Raw genomic sequence first — 19,255 nt, 5'->3', positions numbered from 1 at the left:
ATTACCTGGTGGTAGGCATTAATAAGAGCGGTAGAACATACAAGGGATATTCTCCATCATGTTCTATGTTCTAAAACAAGAATTTAGTTTAAAAAGGCGAAGAGGTAATGATGTCTGATCTACTGAGCGGCAACATGGCTTTCATTGTACTGTCCTACAAGCCAGTAGCCAGTCAGATTTACCTTGAGCCTCAGCGTTCGGCCTGTATCATTGGTAACAAGGCCAAAACACTTGATGACACTAAGGTACACAACTGAAGTCATGTCCCTAACATATCATCTGCTAACATCTAATGGTAGTCCTCCAGACGTACAAGGAATATTCAACATATCCTATATGCTACAATGTGTATTGATGGAGGGGAAGTGTTGCAACTTTCATTCAAACACTGCATCAACCATGCAGACAAAGTGCACTACTTTGACAAACCAGTCCTCTGACTCCCCTCAGTGGTCACTGGTGTACACGTCTATCTGTAGTACTGCATTCACTGCATTTGAGATTCCCAAAGATTTTATATTTGATTAAAAACTAAATGTATATAAAATATGAAGAAGACAGTTTAAATGATTCAACAGAGTATCACAGAGAACATTAATACATTAGTAATGCGTTATTGGTGGTAGACGTATTAAGGAGAAAACACACTTGAGTGTGTAAGCTTTAATTGTGAAGGTTTAGACCGGATGTTCCTCTCGGTGCTGAAGGCATTTGACAGTGGAGCTGCTGCTGCTGCTGTTTGTGTCGTATCTCTGAGCCTCGGGCAGTTCGCTCCTGACATTAACAGCGTCTGGACCTGACCGGATCTGTGAGTTTCTGTCGCATTGGACAGTGAGAGAACACCCCGGGACAGCACTGTCTCTTCACGGCTTAGCACCGGTGCAGCTAAATAATCAACAGTGGCTAGCTGTCCCATAGCCGAAGCTGTTGTCGCTAGCTAACTGCAATGCTAACTGCAACCATATGAGAAAAACAAGAACATGTCAGTAAACTTCCTCGAAACTTTAACTCTGTAGAGGTCAGGATGGGCTCTGTACAGCTAAGCTAATGTTCAATGACAACTAAACGTAACACCAGCTACAACTAGCTGTGCTGCTAAACGTGTAAGTGCAGCGAAGGTTGGGAGCTAACACCAGAGAGGAATATGACTGTGACAGCTCAAGGTCTATTTCAAGTCAACCTTGTCGACTTCTCAGGCCCCGTCTCCACCACCCACACTGCTGGATGTTAGGGTTAATGTCAACCAGTGTTAGCTTGTTAGCTCAGCTAGACAGCATTCCAAGGGCTGTCCTAACAACTGCACTGAATGTAGATTAACATTCATCTTCATACAACATACAGGGAGCTAGATTTTGACATTTGCAGTATTGACATGTATATTAACCTTGGCTCGTGAATACATGACCAGTATGTGAGGCTATGCGTTTGTTTGTGTGCAGTGAGCACAGCTATGTGCAGCTGTGTGCGGAGCTCCAGGGCTCTGTCCCCTGCCCTGCTCCCCAGGCTGCTTCTTCCCCACGCCGGCTACAGATTATCCGGCAGGGCCCTCTGGACCTCACCGCACTGCCTGGCCGTCAATGGAGACTCCCAGCTGCTGCCTCTGCCCAGCCAGGCCCGGGTGGTGATCTGTGGAGGAGGCATAGTGGGGACATCGGTAGCTTACCACCTGGCCAAACTGGGCTGGACTGACATTGTGCTCCTGGAGCAGGGCAGGTGAGATACATGTCTTTAAAGTTTTAGGTGATATTGTAGAGGTGGGAGGGGGTTTGATGAATTTGAAGGGTCCTCAATTTAATTAATCATATTTCAGACCCAGTTTTGTGGTTGGCCTTTAGGACACCGGATCCCCAAAGTTCGCAGCTCTGCCACCAACTCTGACCTCTTAAGGCCTCTCGGAGGGGGGGCAGAAATAGACAGTCTTTAAGTTTGGAGGCAATAGAAGTAAATAGAGTTAGTTGCATATTGCTCTATTATTTTAAAACAGGACAATGGCGTCAACCAGCGGCTGTAAGGGACATATCATCAGTTGTTTACCTTAGTGTCATTGGGTGTTCCGACCTGTCAGAAGACTCCCTCCACTAAGGCAGGCCCTCCACACGCTAATCAGACCTGGGTGTGTGTCTCTCACAGCTTGGGCCTCAGTTGATCCATTTCCATTGCCCGTGTTCCGGGTTCTGCAGTCTGTGATGTTTCTTTCATTGTCTGGCTTAGGGCTCCAGATTCTTAGCTTTTGGAGAAACCTGGGGAATGTTGAAATAATGTTTTATTGCTTTATTTTCCTGATAACAGACTTGGTGCAGGAACCACCAGACTGTGTGCTGGCATCGTCAGTGTGGCCAAGCCTATTTCCATAGAGGTTCAAATGGCCAACTACTCCAACAGCCTTTACCAGCAGCTTGAGGGGGACACTGGCATCAAAACAGGTCTGCCTCTATGACACGGTTATGTCTTACTCATATTGACCCAAGCCATGATGCTACTCATGAAGACAAAGGTTTATGATATGACTCACTGTTGTGAATAATTACTGTCCATGTGGCTTATATGTATCCTTAAACCCTTAAATATTTTCAGGATTAATAAGCTTTTTGTTTCATTATTGTATATATCCATATTACAGTCTTTGCTTGAATGATGATCACTTTGAGTTTGGAGACATCATATTGACTTTACTTGTGAAATAACCTGGTTTGAGATCTAATGAGTTAGACACTATGGCTTTGTTTTCTGTGTTTGTGTGTGTTTTAGGTTATGTGAAGACAGGGTCTTTGTGTTTGGCTCAAAATCAGGATCGTTTCATCTCTCTGAAGCGCCTGGCATCCCGACTAAAGTAAGACCTGAAAACCCCAAGTCAATATTACATCTTTTATTTGGAAGGGGGTGGCTGTCAAGCGGCCAAGGGATTTTTACATTCAACTATTCAAGTCCAGCCTGAGTTAGAGGATATACTGTAACTGAGATTTGTCTGACTCTGCCACTCCAGGGCATGAAATCTGAGCCTGGTGGTAATATGTTGCTCCAACATATAAACAAGACAGATTACCTTGTTTCTTTAACTGGACAATTGTATTACTGTTAGAAAATCACAACTATGATCACACAGCTGCTATATCTTTGTAAAAGTGTTGGTCTGATATTGTCATCACACAAACATTTGTCATGATATTTTAAGCTGATGTCACACTGATGCAAAGAAGTAAGCATATGTAGAATCTTTATTCATTTTAATCCTTTGTGTCTTATCTCCTATCCTTAGGGTAATGGGGATCAGCTGTAACATCATTAAACCTAAGGAAGTGGCCAAACTCCACCCTCTTGTTAATATTCATGACCTGGTAGGGGCGCTCCACCTCCCTGAAGATGCTGTGGTGTCTCCACCTGAAGTTAACCATGCCTTAGCTACGGCTGCTGCTGGACAAGGTAACTCAAAACTTACCTTTGATGGACCAGTAATGGAACACCTCTATGAAATGTACTCAGTAGTACTTAAATCTTAAATCAAGCCATTTTACTGTTCTGCCACCTTCTGCTCATCCTCTTCATTGTCATCTCCTCCCTCCCTCCTACTTTCTTGTATCCTTTTTGCTTACTCTATCATCCCCTCATCTTTCTTATACTATCCAGGGGTTCAAATCCTGGAGCGGACCACTGTTCAGCAGGTTCTGGTGGAGAAGGGTCATGTGATGGCAGTGGAGACTGACCGGGGCTCCATTGAGTGTGAATACTTCGTCAACTGTGCGGGACAGGTAAACCTCGGCCTGGAATTGAGGAATACATGTCAGCATCAATGAATCGCAGTGCCATCTTAAATCAATGAGTCTGTGAGGGAAATGCTTTGTCAGCGTTTGGGAGTCTTGTCAATTTCTTCTTCTTGTATCCTACTTTATAAACAAAATGTAACTAAACATTGGGTAGATTGAGATCACAGACTGTAGCATGTCACACAGCAAATATCCTTATTACAGCAGTGGAACCATTTGCCACTCTAATGGGGGTGTCTGAAGTTAGCCTGACATGCTAGATCTGAGTTTCAGTCCCGAATGTACAAATAGTCAGTTTTATGTGAAATGTGCTATTGTGAGCAATATTCTTGTTTTCTTAGCAGCAACACAGACATATTTTTAATGCCTGTCTCTTCTCCAGTGGGCTTACGAGCTTGGACAGGCAAGTGAGACAAAGGTTTCTGTTCCTCTTCATGGCTGTGAACACTTCTACCTCCTCACAAAACCTCTCCAGGAGCCTCTTCCCGCTGGCACGCCAGGTCTCTCACATGAACCATCTTTTGCAGCAGATACACATTTACCAACAGATTTTAAATTCCAATCACTTAATATCCTGCAAAAAGTTATGTCTGTAATAAAGAGTGTAGTGTGCAGTAAAATACTACCACAAACATCAGCCATCCTTTTAAGATGTAGTCATCCAGTAAGTCATGCTGAAGTCTGATGCCATTATAGCACAATTAGCACACAAACTGTAGTTGGTTCCTCTATTAACACCACCATCACTACAGTGCAGTGCACAATAGCAGTAATGTTGTCTGGGGAATCCACACTTTAAAAAATACATCTAGGTCTGAAACTATTGGTTGAGAGGGAGAGTATAAGGTCTATGTAATTAATTGATTATTTTATTGAATTGAATGCTACTTGATTCAGTCTGTTATAATTGATAATATACTCTAAAAATGAATAATTATTTACAGTAAAAAAATGTTATAATCCTTTGTGTTAATGTAAATGTCTTTTTGGCAGGTTTGTTACAAACAAGAGAGAGAAGGTGATCTAACTGACTTGTGTCTTGTCTTTAGTGGTAATCGATATGGACGGCAGGATATATGCACGGCCATGGCAGGGTGGTCTCCTGTCAGGGGGCTTTGAGAAGAATCCCAAACCCATTTTCACAGAGGGTCGTAACCAGCTGGAGATCCAGAACATGCAGGAGGACTGGGACCACTTTGGTAAATGAGAGATCTGGAGGGAGGGATTGGAGGCGAGGGAGGCAGAGAGCCCATCTATATTTTGCATACAAAGATTTATTTTGTATATTTAAAATTATTTTGAGCAATTTTACATCGAGAGATTATTGGTAGACAAGGCAGACACATCACTCGAGACACTTGGCTGTCAGATTTTCAACTCAACTCTATCTCTTAAGTATATACATATAAGTATTATTTGTATTTAATTATTAGTTTTTGGCATGGATTTATTATTTATTTTATCAATAACTTTATAATCATCCCTTGTTGATAGAAGAAAAAAAACTAGGTCAGTTCAGGCATATTTTTTTGTGGGCTTTTAAACTGTTAATTGTATGGTATGTATATATATCCCCACAGGCTTATGCACACACACAAGCATGCACACATATGCGCACACAAGCAAGCACACAAGCACGCACACCTGTCCTTTGGCCTTGGCCTTACACTGGTAATCTGAGATTCCTTATTCAGTTTGACAGGTTGTCATAAAGACAGCAGTGTGTCAACAACTGACCCTGAACTGCAGCAACACACTGAGTCGGACCAAGCTGTCAGGGCTTTTCATACCACAGACTTCCATTTTATTGTGTTGTGTTTCAAGTCTGTGATCAAATCCAAGAAATCAATGAAATTATAAAAACGAATTCACAGAATTGGAGGAAAGAGAGGTAACACAATGTAGTTTCTACTGACACAGCACTGAACACTGTTTTCTTAGGGTCGTCTTTCATGAAACAATACCTCCTTGTCTGTTTATGGCACAATGTGAGATAAGGTTACACTTCCTGCTGTGCAGAAGGAGCTTGAGTTTGTGGAATCTTTCACTGTTGTACAGGGCTGTTGGTGTTGGAGGTAAATCAAAAGGCAATTTAAGCCAGTATTTATTTTATCAATGCTAGAAACAACAGAGAAGTTCAAAAAGACAAGTAGTCGCCTCGTGCTGTGACAGGAAGACTGTGGTTTATGGGGAAATACGTGGCGGGCATAGTTAACTTTATCATATAAGGGTTTGTTAATCATTTAAAATGTTACACATTATTGTGAATATTTTATGAACTTTCTAAAAAGACAATTTAGATCAACCTCATTGTCTTGTTTGCCTCCAGAGCCAATGCTCACATCCCTGATGAGGAGGATGCCTGGTCTAGAGACCGCTGAGATCCATCAGCTGGTCAACTGTCCGGAGTCCTTTACGCCTGATATGCGCTGCCTGATGGGGGAGATACCGGGCATCTCTGGATACTACGTGCTGGCGGGGATGAACTCCTCCGGTTTGTCTTTTGCTGGAGGAGCTGGCAAGTAAGGATGTGTGTATACATGTATTTGCCGGAGGACAGCCTGTAGTAGATTTGAATGAATATAATCAAATGGGTTTGAAGGCATTACTGAAATTTATTCAACACCTTAATGTATTATAAGGTTTGTGACTGACACAGAAACTAATCTGTTTCTAAATGGCAGCGATCAGAATTGTGATATGTTTTGATTGCATTGCAAAGAAGCACAAATGGTGTGTGCGATTTGTTGTGAAGGTACCTGGCAGAGTGGATGACCTACGGCTACCCCACCGCCAACGTGTGGCCACTGGACATCAAACGCTTTGGTAACTTGCAGAGCAGCCGAACCTTCCTCAGACACAGAGTAATGGAAGTCATGCGTGAGTATTAAACTCTTAATGGTTACATTTTATTATTAACCATTTTTAATATTTGTATCTGTTAAAGATAATAAAAAAATGATTCACTGAATTATTAACCCATCTCTCTAGTCTGACAAGATAGTTATTTCCCCATTATTCACACATCATGGGTGATGCCAAGGGAAAAGCAATATTTGTTATTAAAAAAACTTCCCTCTCAGGCATGAAACCAGTAACTGAACAGAGTTTAAGCATCCTTTTGGAAGATTAGCTTTTTTGCCATCCAAACTGTATCAGAATAACTGAAAGATGCTGTTGTTATATGGTAAATTAGTTGGTGCTGATGCCCTAAAAACTATTAACATGGTCTTGGTCATAATTTAGTTTTTCCTGTGCTTATAATTCTATGAATGTAAACAGTTTTTGGCAGTTTTACTCTGGTGCTTCAAAGTGTCTGTGTGTGTTTTTGTCCAGCTCTTCTGTATGAACTGAAGGTTCCTCGCTGGGACTTTCAGACTGGCCGTCAGCTAAGGACCAGTCCTCTGTACGACCGCCTGGACACTCAGGGAGCACGCTGGATGGAGAAACATGGCTTTGAGAGGCCCAAATACTTTGTTCCTCATGGGAAAGGTAAGAATTACGGAACAGCAACCATACAATCTAAATTCACTTTATCTTACCTTTTTGAGTGAGCTTCACAAATCATTTAGTTGTATTCAACTTATGAAGAACTGCCAGGTCAGTAAGTTTTCATGAAATTCTTCAGGTTTTAATAATAAAACTAGGAAGGATACTTGTAGAGCACATACTTCTGCAAAGGCCACAACCATATTTCTCTAATGAATGAACGTAAAACAAAATCTTTATCTGCCTGTATATTTAAATACACCCAATGTTTCACGATGTCTTCCTTCCTGCATATCTCAGAAACATTTCTGTAATTTTTATAATAATCTTGCTGACAGACAGAAAGACAGCTCGGATGACAAACACTCCCTGGTAAAAACCGTTCATCAAAAATCTCTCGCTTGCTTGAATTTTCTTTGGGGCAGATGTGTAGGCGGAGCTGACACGACCGAAGAAGGAGAATCATAATACAGCAATGAATAAAGCAACTAGCAATGACACAAGCTCATGACACTTTTACGATAAGTTTACTCCTCTCTGACAGAAACTGTACAAGAGACTGAAGTCAACTGCTGCTGGGATTGATAGATAGATAGATAGATAGATAGATAGATAGATAGATAGAACTGTTGATGATAATATTATATGATATTGTACATTGTGAAGGACTGTGAAAGACTGAGGATCAACTGGCTGTTATTGCTCCTATCAGCAGATGATTTACAGTTTTGCTTAATTTTCTTATTGTCACATCGGGGAAGTCGCTTGAGAAATGCTGCTCATAATCTTGAGAGAATTTCAATTTAAAGAGCTTTTTTGAATTGTAGATTTTAAAGTAGCAAGTGGGCAATTTTAATCTAATGAATTCTTATAAATGAAATGTCTTGATGTGGTTTGAATATTTCCACAGCAGCAAGTTTATTTTCTCTAATGCCTGAATTTATTGATTTGTTTTACTGTATGTGTTTGTAGATCTGCTCTCTCTGGACCAGAGTAAGACCTTCTACAAACCAGACTGGTTTGACATTGTTGGAGCAGAAGTGAAATGCTGCAAAGAGGCCGTGTGTGTCATTGACATGTCCTCCTTCACCAAGTTTGAACTGACTGTGAGTGATGATGCATGACAGCTTATAATTGTTAATCAACACTGGATCACATAAGCATTAAAGTGGTGCTGCACTTGCTAGTGGCTTCATATTGCAAATTATATATTTCCCCTCTGGTCACAGCCAGTCAGTGACGTCAGCATGTGTTTACCAAGTTAACCCCTTTGCTCTGTCCTGATGTCCCAGGCAACAGGAGATCAGGCTATGGAGCTGCTGCAGCATCTGTGTGCCAACGACCTGGATGTTCCTGTTGGACACATCGTCCACACCGGCATGTTGAACGAGAAGGGAGGTTACGAGAACGACTGCAGCGTTGTCCGCCTCAGCAAGAACAGGTCTGTAACACAAATAACACTGTACACCTGTAGTTAATAAAGATTCTATTGAAAAAACTCAAACTTTTCTTCTCCTCTGCAGCTTTTTCATTGTTTCTCCGACCGACCAGCAGGTCCACTGTTGGTCCTGGATAAAGAAACACATGCCTAATGAACCACAGCTCCACCTAGAGGATGTCAGCTGGAAGTACACAGGTAAGTGCCACATCAGATATCTGCTCAGAATCCTTATTACATTACCTGATTCTGGCAATTGTTAGACATCATTGTGATTACGTGGGTGGTTAATCACACATTAAAAATATAATGATTATGTTTGTAATGTAATTACCTTAACAATCTGACATGTGAGCACCATTAACACTTATACATACATTTTCTGTATACAAAATAAAACACCATGCAACAATCTCTATCCCAAAATCTGTGTAGGCACTGTGCAGTATATCCTTATCTCTAATGATTCACGTGTTATTGGTGGCAACTAAGACTCATTATTTTTAGTTTTAATAAAGTACAATTAGCTCAGGTTTTTTATTAAAAAAGAAAAATAACACTATCACCTCTGAATTGAGTCGCTCTCAGCTCCTTTGTAAATTATAATATTATTACTACTGATTGTGATCCAGGTCAGGAAACATGGAGGGAGGAGATAGCTGACCTGGGCTGAGCTTTGTTAATCAGGTGATCTTTCTTTCTCTATTACCCGCAGCTTTAAATCTGATTGGACCGCGTGCAATGGATGTTTTGGCTGAGCTGTCATATGTTTCCATGACACCTGACCACTTCCCCTCCATGTTCTGTAAGGTAAGAAACAACGGCTAGTAACATTAACATTAAATAATTATCTCCACGTTGACATGTATGTTAACTGATTGTGTATTTGTGCGTTTACAGGAGATGAGTGTGGGCTATGCCAACGGGATCAGAGTGATGAGTATGACTCACACTGGAGAGCCCGGCTTCATGCTCTACATCCCCATAGAGGTTCAAACTGCACGCACACTAACATGTAATCACAGGATGGATTCTAAGCTTTTACTACACAGTACATGATGTTCATCACCGTCTTCCTGTGCTCTCCACAGTATGCCCTGCATGTGTACAACGAGGTGATGTCAGTGGGTCAGAAGTACGGGATTCGTAACGCAGGGTACTACGCGCTGCGCAGCCTTCGCATAGAGAAGTTCTTTGCCTTCTGGGGTCAGGACCTGGACGCTTTCACCACCCCGCTGGAATGTGGACGAGAGTTCAGGGTTAAGTTTGACACGGTCAGTAAACACTCGGGCTGTGCAACCACATCACACTGCACGATATCAGTCCAGCGTGGAGTCTGAGTTCTGTTTCATATTTCTAATTACAAAACTGTTTTCTTATCGTGTCATTAAACGGCAAGACTTAAGTGTTGCCAAGGTCATGTAGGTGAAGAAGAGATTCAACAATAGCAGTATTGATGCATTATATTAATTATTGTACAACAATTTTTGAAACTCTCTGTTAACTTTGACTTGGTTTGAAGATGAGAGAGGAGCAGAATAGTAAGAGGCTGTGCTGTACTGAAGCCTTCAACATATCGGTTGTAGTCTTTGCCGGGATGGAAAAGAAATGTCACCAGACTGTAGCTGCAGGCATATCAGGTGACCCTGAACACTGAGAGGGGTTTAGTTTACCTGAGGTTTACCATCAGTCACAGTGACACTGTCTGCTACATACATCTACAGAATAATGACAGAGTCAAAGTATTAAAGACTGGAACCCACAGTGTGGAATTAGTTTCAGTTGCTTTCAGATGATCAATCTTTATTAATGAAGACGTATGTGAGATCAAAAAGCTGTGGTTTGCTGTTGCTCCTTTCTTCACACGGCTCAGTGTCATGTTTGAGGATGTTATTTTATTTTGTAGAGCAGGCTTCATAATCTAAAGCCGTGTTCAGTCATTAACTCTGCAGAATGTCTGCACAATTGGGGCTGGATTATCTCTGGAGTTTGCCTTAAATGCAGCCGGAGATTCTTTGCTCAGACGTGTTCACAACAACCCAGAAATCTCTGGAGCATTCAAGTGAGAGGTTGCACAGCAGGCAGAGGCAGGATGTAAATTCAGCTGCTGACATCATGTGTTCCCTCTCTAAGTTAAAGTCTTTGGCTGTGTCTTTTTCATCCGGAGATAGGTTTTCCTTTTGTTATTTTCATTTTCCAGGACATCCGATTTTTCTGGTTTGATGCTGACTTTATGCGAGGGGGCCAGGTGGAGTAGTCCACAGACAATATGGAGTCTCTCAGTCCGACATTTGCGTTCACACATGCTCCTCTTTCAGAGAAAGTGCAGAGAAGCTCCGGAGTTCAGTGCATGTCTGAAGGCAGCTTAAATTGACGTCTGTGTCTTTTCTGTGTAAAGCTGAGTTTTTACTAGGGGGCTGGCAGGAGTAACTCTGGAGAAAGTCCAGAGCCTCTAACTCTGCAATTTGCGCTCTCACATACAGCCCCTCTGGAGAATGTCAGATTATCAGAAGTTCAATGCAGGTCTGAGAGCAGCTTAACAGTTCTCTTTTGTTAATCTCTCCTCATCTCTTACATATTCCCCTTCTCTACTTCCTCCCCTCCACTTTTTGTCCACTTCCCTCACTCCTTTTTGTTTCATGTTCTTCATGTTCTTGTTTCCTCCTCATCCTCCTCCCACCGTGCCCTGTGTCTGTACCTCTGTCCTGTCTCACCCCACCATCAGGACAAAGACTTCCTCGGCCGTGAGGCGTTGCTGCAGCAGCGTCAGGACGGTGTGTTCCGGCGGTTTGTCATGCTGGTTCTCGACGATCACGACACTGAGCTGGATCTGTGGCCGTGGTGGGGGGAGCCCATCTACCGTAACGGCCAGCTGGCCGGGACAACCACCAGCAGCGCCTATAGCTACACCCTGGAGCGCCACGTCTGCCTTGGCTTTGTATCTCCGCCACCAGGCCGAGAGGGGCTCCCCACACCCATCACCCCGGACTTCATCAACCGTGGGGACTATGAGGTGGACATTGCTGGCCAGCGCTACCCAGCCAAAGCCAAACTCTACCCCTTTAGCTCCCTGTTCACTCAACAAAAACGCCGAAAGGAGGACATTGAGCTCAGCAACCTCCAGGGGAAGTGATGCAGAGAAACAGAAAATCCTCTGATACTCCTTCAGTTCACCAAATCCACTCCTGCACTTAACTCACAGTGCCAACCTATCTTCCCTTCTCTGGCTTCCGCTCAGAGGGCTGATTGCACAATCACTCCTGGTCCCTTTAATGTTTAACTTCTACGTCGCGTCTCCCTCTTTCAAAGTGCAATATTTAACAGGAGCCAAGTGCTTGTGCTCCTGTGTCATGTAAGTCTGTCGTTCTTTTTCAGTCCTTTCCTCCTTAACAATCAAACACAGTCCACACAGTCTGAGAGCCTCCTTCACTCGGACGACCTGCAGTTAAGTGGGCAACACCAACACTAGGTCTTGAGAACTTTGTTCACTTTGTTTACTTTAACTCGTCCAGAATGGAATTTTCATTTGACCGACAATCTTCTCCAGTCGTGTTTCTGTCATTGTTGCGAGGCTGAAAGAAATTCAGAGCTGATGTTTGTGTAGATGTTGACTCTGTTCCTCAAATTGAAACATTTGCTGATTTAAAGAGTGCGAGTGATGTGACGTGTCTTACAACGGGAACATATCCTCCCCAGTCGGTGGGAAAAGGCCTGATATTATCATTATGAAACCATTGCTTTGTGTGCCGCCCATTACTGCCACCTGCACTCCTGATGAAAATGCTTCCTAAAAGCCTCAAGCGATTTTCTTTAACCATTTTAACCATCCTCTTTTCTGGGGTTATTTTGCTGTAAATTTGGAGGTAATATAATCCGACCTGTTATTTATGTTCTGTGCTTGTTTGGAATCAGCGTTGCACCTCTGATTCAGATTTTTTGTTCTATTCATGCTGTTGAATGCGTGGTAGATATTAGGTGAAACCAGACTGGGAGAGCTGCGAGCAGAGCTGTAATCCCAGACCTGTTAACTGGAGTCCACGTTTTCTTACATGGCAATTTTAGTTTTGCCTGATTCAGAGTTTGGAGATTTATGTAAAGGAAGGACTCCATTTAAGATAAAGCAAAGTATTTTTGTATAGCTAGTATGTATAAAATCTCTATTTTCTGTACTGCACATTTTTTCTATGTCAGTTTTAAGTTATATATCGGCCGTATGAATTGTCATTTTGAGCAGTTTTGTCCTGGCAGTCGTCCTTCTGATCATGGATTATTTCAAATGCTTTCCAGAATATTCCCAACATGCAGTCGCAGCTCGATGTTTTCCAACCTGTGTGTTTGAATACAGAATATCTATGATATATTTTGGTGTGGGGGAGCCACAGAACAGCAGGCCTGGAGCTGGTAGGGATTTAGCTTGTTGCCGTCTCCTAGTGTCAACAGGCTCTGCAGCAAACTGTGGGAACATGAACATTCGCTTGTCTGGCCGAATGAAAGAGCAGAGGTAGCTTTGGTCACGCACTCTGCCTGAGTGCCTTGACTTTAGGAGGGTGGATGGTAGAATTAAAGGTAAAATCTGTGATCCAGACGTAAATAAAACACCACCCACCTCTCTCCGGCTGACTGACGGAACACATGTACCTTTAAGCGGAGAGCCACAGCTAAATCAATGTTCATGTTTATTGAATTTGTTAAGGATGTGGCTTATTTTTCTATTTACGGTTTCTCCGACTTTATTGTTATAATCATAAATTTAATTACGAGATTTATTTATTTTCTTTCCCTGAAAATCCTCTTAAAGTGGAGCAGCAGCATCGGTTTCATTTATTTGGGGCCCGTCTGAAGCACTTTCACCTCTGAGAGTAGATTGCAGCCTCTTTCAGTTTGGATGTTCCAGAAAGCAGCTGCAGTGTTGACAAAACGAGAATATAGACAGCCTCATTAAATCTTCATTGACGCGAGTGTGACTCTTTTTTTCGAAACACCTCAGGCTTTTACTCTGCAAAAGGATGTAAGAGCAAATCAAGGACATGTTCGGTGTGGTTGGCGTTGACGAGCTGTTTGGCAGCAGAGGAGTCTCAGCAGCAGGACGATAAAGGGCCGCTGTGTGCATTTTACAACATGGCTGCTGCCGTGTGGCAGAGAAAGTGCACAAGATGTGCGTCTTGTGTCGTGTTTCTGTTCATCTCCAGCTGCAGCAGGGAGTCGGTACATTGCTTATAAAGGGCTATTTTTATTTGTGTATGCACATAATATATTAAATAAAACGTTTGCATGCGAGAGTCTGGTGGATTATAAGGAGTCTTTATCTCAGTGCGTTCACTATGAGGCTTCAACCCTGACCTCTGCTCTGTAGAACCAACATCTCCTTTCAGCAGCGATGCTCTGCTTTGACTCTTTGACACTAAATGGCCACATTGGACTTGAACTGTTGTCCTATGTTGAAATGTAACGTTTCCAAATGTTCTGTTCAGCTCATGTACAAGGCTCCATAATCACATTGCAACCAATAGAGCTTGTGACTAACACTCTAACCATGGCTGTGCTGTTCTCATCACACACATCTACCAGGTTCTACATGAGAACGTACGTCCAGAAGATTGTTACGCTAAGGGAAGTCTGTTGTGATGACTCATCTGTCACATACACATACTCAACACCAGGGGCAGTGGTTTCTCTTATTTAACATCTTTCATACTGGACTGATCTGTAAATGACAGCTTTCCCCCCAAAGCTTTATACTGTTGTGTTCATATCATTTGAATGTTAAATATAGAGAAATTATTCATACCAGTAGCTTGAAGTCGCGTCATCTGTTCATTGTGTGTGTGTAAACGTGTGCTTATCTTTGTGAGGACCCTTTTGAGGAAAGACCTTACAGAGTGGGAACATTGTGGCTGGTCCTCCCTTGTCCAAAGGGCTGTTTGTGAGTTAAATTAGGTTAAGATTAGGGCTGGGTATTGAGTATGATATTGGATTTGAAACCCACCACACTGAATTATTGCTACGAAGGCAGATGTACTTCATAAACACCAACATTGATTGCTTAAAATCCCACCATAAATGAAATAAAAGGTTTGGAGGCTGGAGCAGCATGAGCAAGTTCTTATTAAAATCCTCCAGACTTCAATGGGCTCTCCCCAGGCTGTCAAGTTAAATAAGATGAGACATTTTATTATGACAGTTTGTAAAATTAATGAATAAATAACTGAAAGCTTGCGGAATTCATAAAAGAAAGACCTCCAATAATTATATCTCAAACTAATTAAGAACATCTGGCATGTCCATATATAATTATACATTGACATTACGGTGAGTAAAGTGCTTAAAAGCCAAGTGCTGAACACATTTAGGGCCTGGGAATGCATTATGCAGATGGTGGTCCTTACTAAGATAGTAGTACAAGAGTGTGTGTGTGTAAACATCAGTGCTCTAATGACCATATCAGTGTCTGCAGTGAGCGGAGGACAGACACACCTGTTCTCAGCTCATTAACAACACGCTTTGCCATTATTTCCACTGACTAATAACGTGTGGACAGCTCCGAGGCAGTTACACAATTTAACACTTTATTAGCATATTTCAACACAACATCTCCATCCTGCTGCTCGCTCTGGTACAAGGAGATCACGTCCTTCTGGCTTTGCGCGGGCGGCAGCCGTTGTGTGGCACGGGGGTGTTGTCGGTGATCGATACCACCTCCAGGCCTCCCATTGTCAAGCCTTTGATCGCAGACTGCACCACACAGATAAAAAGGCATTTGTTCATTATTGAAACTCTCAGGGACAGATCGCGTTGTCAGTGGCTCTTTGACAGCCTCATTGTAAAAAGGTCAGATATGAATTATAGGATCATTTCGCAGTACAGTCAGTTTTTCTTTTTCTGCTGCCCATCATTAGATCAACACAAACCAGTCAATCATGTAAAACATGTTGATCGTTCCACAAGTCCCATTTGCACTTGATCAACACTCATTTGTTAGAAACTGATGACTTATCAATTTATGGACACTTTTGGAAAAGAGCTGAAGTCAATTTATTTTTTAAGCAATTAGTTGATCAATATAAAACAAACAGACAGAAACACAGAGGATTTGATGGTTCCAGATGTTCTAATGTCTATAAATCTGTTAAATTGTAGATCAATGAAGATAGAAATTCTTAAAGTGATAGTTCACCGACAAATGAAAATGAACTAATCTACTCACCACTATGCAGATGACGGGGTGGGTGAAGTGCACAAAAGACTTTAGGAGTTTCAGGGGTAAACAGTGTTTCAGACAAGTCTAATACAATTACAGTAACTAGGGACTCCTTCTTCAGAAAGAAAGTGTTTCGTGGACTCAAACACTTATTGGTGAGTAGATTAGTTCATTTTCATTTTTCGGTGAACTATCCCTTTATGGGTTTTGGACTGTCGGTCTCCGAGGAGGCTGCATTAAGCACTGGGTAATCTCTCACTGTTTTCTAACATTTAAGATAATAATTACTGGTGTAGCAGCAACAACATAAAACATGTCTAAAGTTTGAATAACAAGATTAACAACAGGTAAAAGGGACCTTGTGGTGGTACAGTAGATTCTCTAATGGGATCACGAGCCAACAACTCACGACAGCAGCAGTAATACACTGGATTTCTTTCTTGTACTCACCAGACGTCCAGGACCAAGACCTTGGACCAGAACTCGAACAAACGTTACTCCCTTCGTTGTGGCTTTCTGTTCAGAGGAAGAGACAGTGAGGATGAATGCGTGGCATCTGTCTGACTGCCTGTTCATAACAGTCCGTTCAATAAGTTCAAAAGAGTGTGGACGTCAAACCACGGGGGTTAACAGATGTAATTAACAACCATAAACCGTTTATAACATCAATTAGTTATTTCACAGCACTTTTCTTAATACATCAAAAATAAACAAATAAGTAATGAGTTTAAAACCAATTTTTTTAATTTGAGACAAATAGGAAACAGTACAAAGAAAGGTTTAACCTTAGAGGTGAAACAATCAAGTCAATCAAGGCCAAACATTTGCTTATCCTACTTTCATAGTTGTGGGGATTTGCTACTTTTGTCTCGTGTTAAAGTTAAACTGAAAGTCTTTTGGTTTGAGACTGTTTGAGAAAAAACTAATAATTGGACAAATCACACTGGGTTTTCAGAAGCTGTGGTTTTCATTATTTTGTGATATTTTCTGGACCAGGAAATAAATCGTTGTAGCAGAAAATAACCAGTATTACCTGGAGACTCGCTCTACTGACAATAAAATCGACAAAGTTCTGGTTAAAGCTCTTCTTATATTTGTATCTTTAACTGTAGTAAAAAAACAGTCAAATGTGACAACAACAGTTTAGGTCAGAATATCTTCACCATTTGACTATTTCTCCAGTGGGATTTCTGTGTGGAGAAAACTACAACATTAACTTGGTGTGCCTGTGTCTTCATAAATCAGGCCAACACAAAGTCTAAATGACCTTTTTAACAATGACGGCTCCAATCTGTCTGAGTCCTTAGAGAGGGCAGATTATATGCAGCATTTAAGAGTCTTGAAATTACAGGTTGTTAAACAGAGTGGAGGAGCAGCAGGGGCTGAAACAACTCGCTGTTCTCACAATTAGCCAGATTGTCCTGTAACATTTAAGACAGAGCAGGTCAGCGAGCCTCCGACCTGCCGTCTCACTGTGAGTGTGATTCAGAGCGTCGTGTGAGAACTTACCGAAGCAGCAGAAATGCCCGCAGTCTGAGCGGCGATGGGTGTCGACTTCTTGATGTTCTTGAAACCTTCTGTTCCGCAAGACGTCCTGACCATGGACTGCCCCGCGCTGTCCGTCAGCTGTATGTGTGTGCTGCCACAGGACAGGACGGTTTACTGAGCCACTGACTCCACACTGATTGGAAAGCTTGTTTTTTGAATACTAAAAAGGCTGAATTTCATACACTGTCACACTGATGACAAGCCGAATGTTCCCCATAACAGACCTGACAGCATCACAAAATAATAAGAAGGTGATCCTCTGTACGACTCTGCAGCTTTACACCAGCTTCCTCTGCTTTGTGTTTTGTTCAGCAAAATGTGCTTCTGTTCTCAGATCAACACTCACTAGACTAGAATGACCCTGCTCTGAAGCACGTTCACTCATCACCAGTGCCGTTTGGAAGACACCCAAGTGTCGTCCATTTTTATATAAAGAGTGTGAATGAAAGATCATAATATGACATGAAAGATGATTTAACATTGCACAGCTCTCTTGAGAGGAAACATGTACAAACTGTATGATGCATTTGCTGAAGGCTAGCTAGAAGAAAATACTTTTGTTCTAATTGTTTTGTTATCCTTATACAAATTAAATTTTAAATATGTTTTGCAGGAATCAGTCAGATGTTAACTAAAAAAATCTGAAACGTCAGAGTAGTTTTCCTATAAAGAATGTGAAGTCATACAAGTTAATGTTTTAGCTTGATCAATTTTGAACTAAAAACAACTGATAATATGATATTATAAGTTGCACTCAATCAAAAGTTCCCATTGTGAGAAAGTAATAAAATAGTGACTATTTCTACTCTACTATTTACCTTCTCATCATGCACACCCTGGTTTGGTATCTACTTATCAGACCTACATAATATGAGGAATCAAATTATCAGAGTAAACTTCAATCATCTGGTATTAATGTTCAAAGTATAATAGATTATGTGGGAACACAATCCAATAACGCAACATGCTGATGTCTCTATAACAACTGAGGATGTGTCACGTTACAGTTTGATGTCACTGGCTTCACTTACTTGTTGTATGTGGCTTTAATGTGAACGATGGGCAGCTCGTCAAACTTCTTCCCAGCCCACCTCAGCGCGCTGTCCTGACCAGGCAGGGGAGGGAAATGGCTGCGGGTGTAAACACAAGGATTCAGATTGATTCTACTGTGGTTACCGGGGATCCGAGCAGGTTGAACAGGAGTTAACAGCAGTGATGTGACCTGAAGTCTTTGGTCGCTTTCCCGGAGTCCGGGGAGGGTGAAGTCTGCTGGAGTCCGACCGCGCTGCTACACAGTGTCCGCTTCAGGCCGCTGCTTCCACATCTGCACACACACACCAGTTCATTAACAACACAAAGCACTGTCCATTACCACAGAGGGAAAACACAACACATGCTGCACATGCTGCACAGCTGCAAGCGAACAGTAGACTGTGACAGCTAGCATGATGCTAGTCACACTGTACCAATAACACACTTACAGGGAGCTTCCATTCCCACTCAGGGAGGCAGCCAGCTGTCGACACACGTTACCGACAGAACCAACTAATAAACAGTTAAATTTGAACATCTTCTGTAGGGTTCTTAAACAAATGCAGCCACATTCAGCTAAATCTACCACCACAAACGTGACATTGAAGATGCTAACGTAACAGACCGTACCACTAAAAGCTTTGTGTTTTGACAGGTGGTAAAGTAGTTATATCATTATTGTTACCACAGAATCTATATGTTTGACTTATAAAATAGATCGTAAAATATAATTTTATATCTAATAGATATATAATATACCTAAATAGTAGGTAACAGTATCTATTTGTG

The 19,255-nt window shown here is 41.9% G+C and overlaps 2 protein-coding genes and 1 long non-coding RNA gene across 3 annotated transcripts; 1 reads left to right on the top strand and 2 right to left on the bottom strand.

Moving 5' to 3' along the window:
• The first annotated feature begins 705 nt into the window (after window positions 1-705).
• pdpr (pyruvate dehydrogenase phosphatase regulatory subunit) lies at window positions 706-14,481 on the top strand. Its single transcript, XM_062389668.1, has 18 exons — window positions 706-808; window positions 1,440-1,713; window positions 2,290-2,423; window positions 2,749-2,830; window positions 3,257-3,420; window positions 3,625-3,746; window positions 4,144-4,261; window positions 4,811-4,960; window positions 6,091-6,283; window positions 6,517-6,641; window positions 7,098-7,253; window positions 8,223-8,356; window positions 8,543-8,691; window positions 8,774-8,886; window positions 9,404-9,498; window positions 9,589-9,678; window positions 9,780-9,962; window positions 11,414-14,481. Exons 2-18 carry the CDS (start codon window positions 1,451-1,453, stop codon window positions 11,819-11,821), a joined length of 2,679 nt encoding a protein of 892 aa, XP_062245652.1. The 5' UTR covers window positions 706-808; window positions 1,440-1,450; the 3' UTR covers window positions 11,822-14,481.
• Window positions 6,199-8,642, bottom strand: LOC133955057 (uncharacterized). The gene is made up of 3 exons (XR_009920844.1): window positions 8,508-8,642; window positions 6,521-6,609; window positions 6,199-6,322 (listed from the first exon to the last, which is right to left on the bottom strand). It is a non-coding gene; the product is annotated as an uncharacterized LOC133955057 (long non-coding RNA).
• A 751-nt stretch (window positions 14,482-15,232) lies between the features above and the next one.
• On the bottom strand, window positions 15,233-19,093 carry mrps11 (mitochondrial ribosomal protein S11). The gene is made up of 6 exons (XM_062389702.1): window positions 18,916-19,093; window positions 18,657-18,758; window positions 18,466-18,564; window positions 17,396-17,525; window positions 16,337-16,402; window positions 15,233-15,420 (listed from the first exon to the last, which is right to left on the bottom strand). Exons 1-6 carry the CDS (start codon window positions 19,002-19,004, stop codon window positions 15,313-15,315), a joined length of 594 nt encoding a protein of 197 aa, XP_062245686.1. The 5' UTR covers window positions 19,005-19,093; the 3' UTR covers window positions 15,233-15,312.
• Window positions 19,094-19,255: the final 162 nt, after the last annotated feature.

Source organism: Platichthys flesus, chromosome 1 (assembly GCF_949316205.1).
Source record: "Platichthys flesus chromosome 1, fPlaFle2.1, whole genome shotgun sequence".
NCBI classification, from domain to species: domain Eukaryota; kingdom Metazoa; phylum Chordata; class Actinopteri; order Pleuronectiformes; family Pleuronectidae; genus Platichthys; species Platichthys flesus.
The sequence above is the reverse complement of the archived record's forward strand: the minus strand, read 5'-3'. Positions and strand labels throughout refer to the sequence as shown.

Bases quoted from the DNA above. Each gene is read 5' to 3' on its own strand.
- pdpr (XM_062389668.1), top strand. From the start codon at position 1,451: ATGTGCAGCTGTGTGCGGAGCTCCAGGGCTCTGTCCCCTGCCCTGCTC. The intron at 3,747-4,143 runs GTAAACCTCGGC...TCTCTTCTCCAG, and splicing joins TCGTCAACTGTGCGGGACAG to TGGGCTTACGAGCTTGGACA. The intron at 6,642-7,097 runs GTGAGTATTAAA...GTTTTTGTCCAG, and splicing joins CAGAGTAATGGAAGTCATGC to CTCTTCTGTATGAACTGAAG.
- mrps11 (XM_062389702.1), bottom strand. From the start codon at position 19,004: ATGTTCAAATTTAACTGTTTATTAGTTGGTTCTGTCGGTAACGTGTGT. The intron at 18,759-18,915 runs GTAAGTGTGTTA...GTGTGTGTGCAG, and splicing joins AGTGGGAATGGAAGCTCCCT to ATGTGGAAGCAGCGGCCTGA. The intron at 18,565-18,656 runs GTCACATCACTG...TTACACCCGCAG, and splicing joins AAAGCGACCAAAGACTTCAG to CCATTTCCCTCCCCTGCCTG.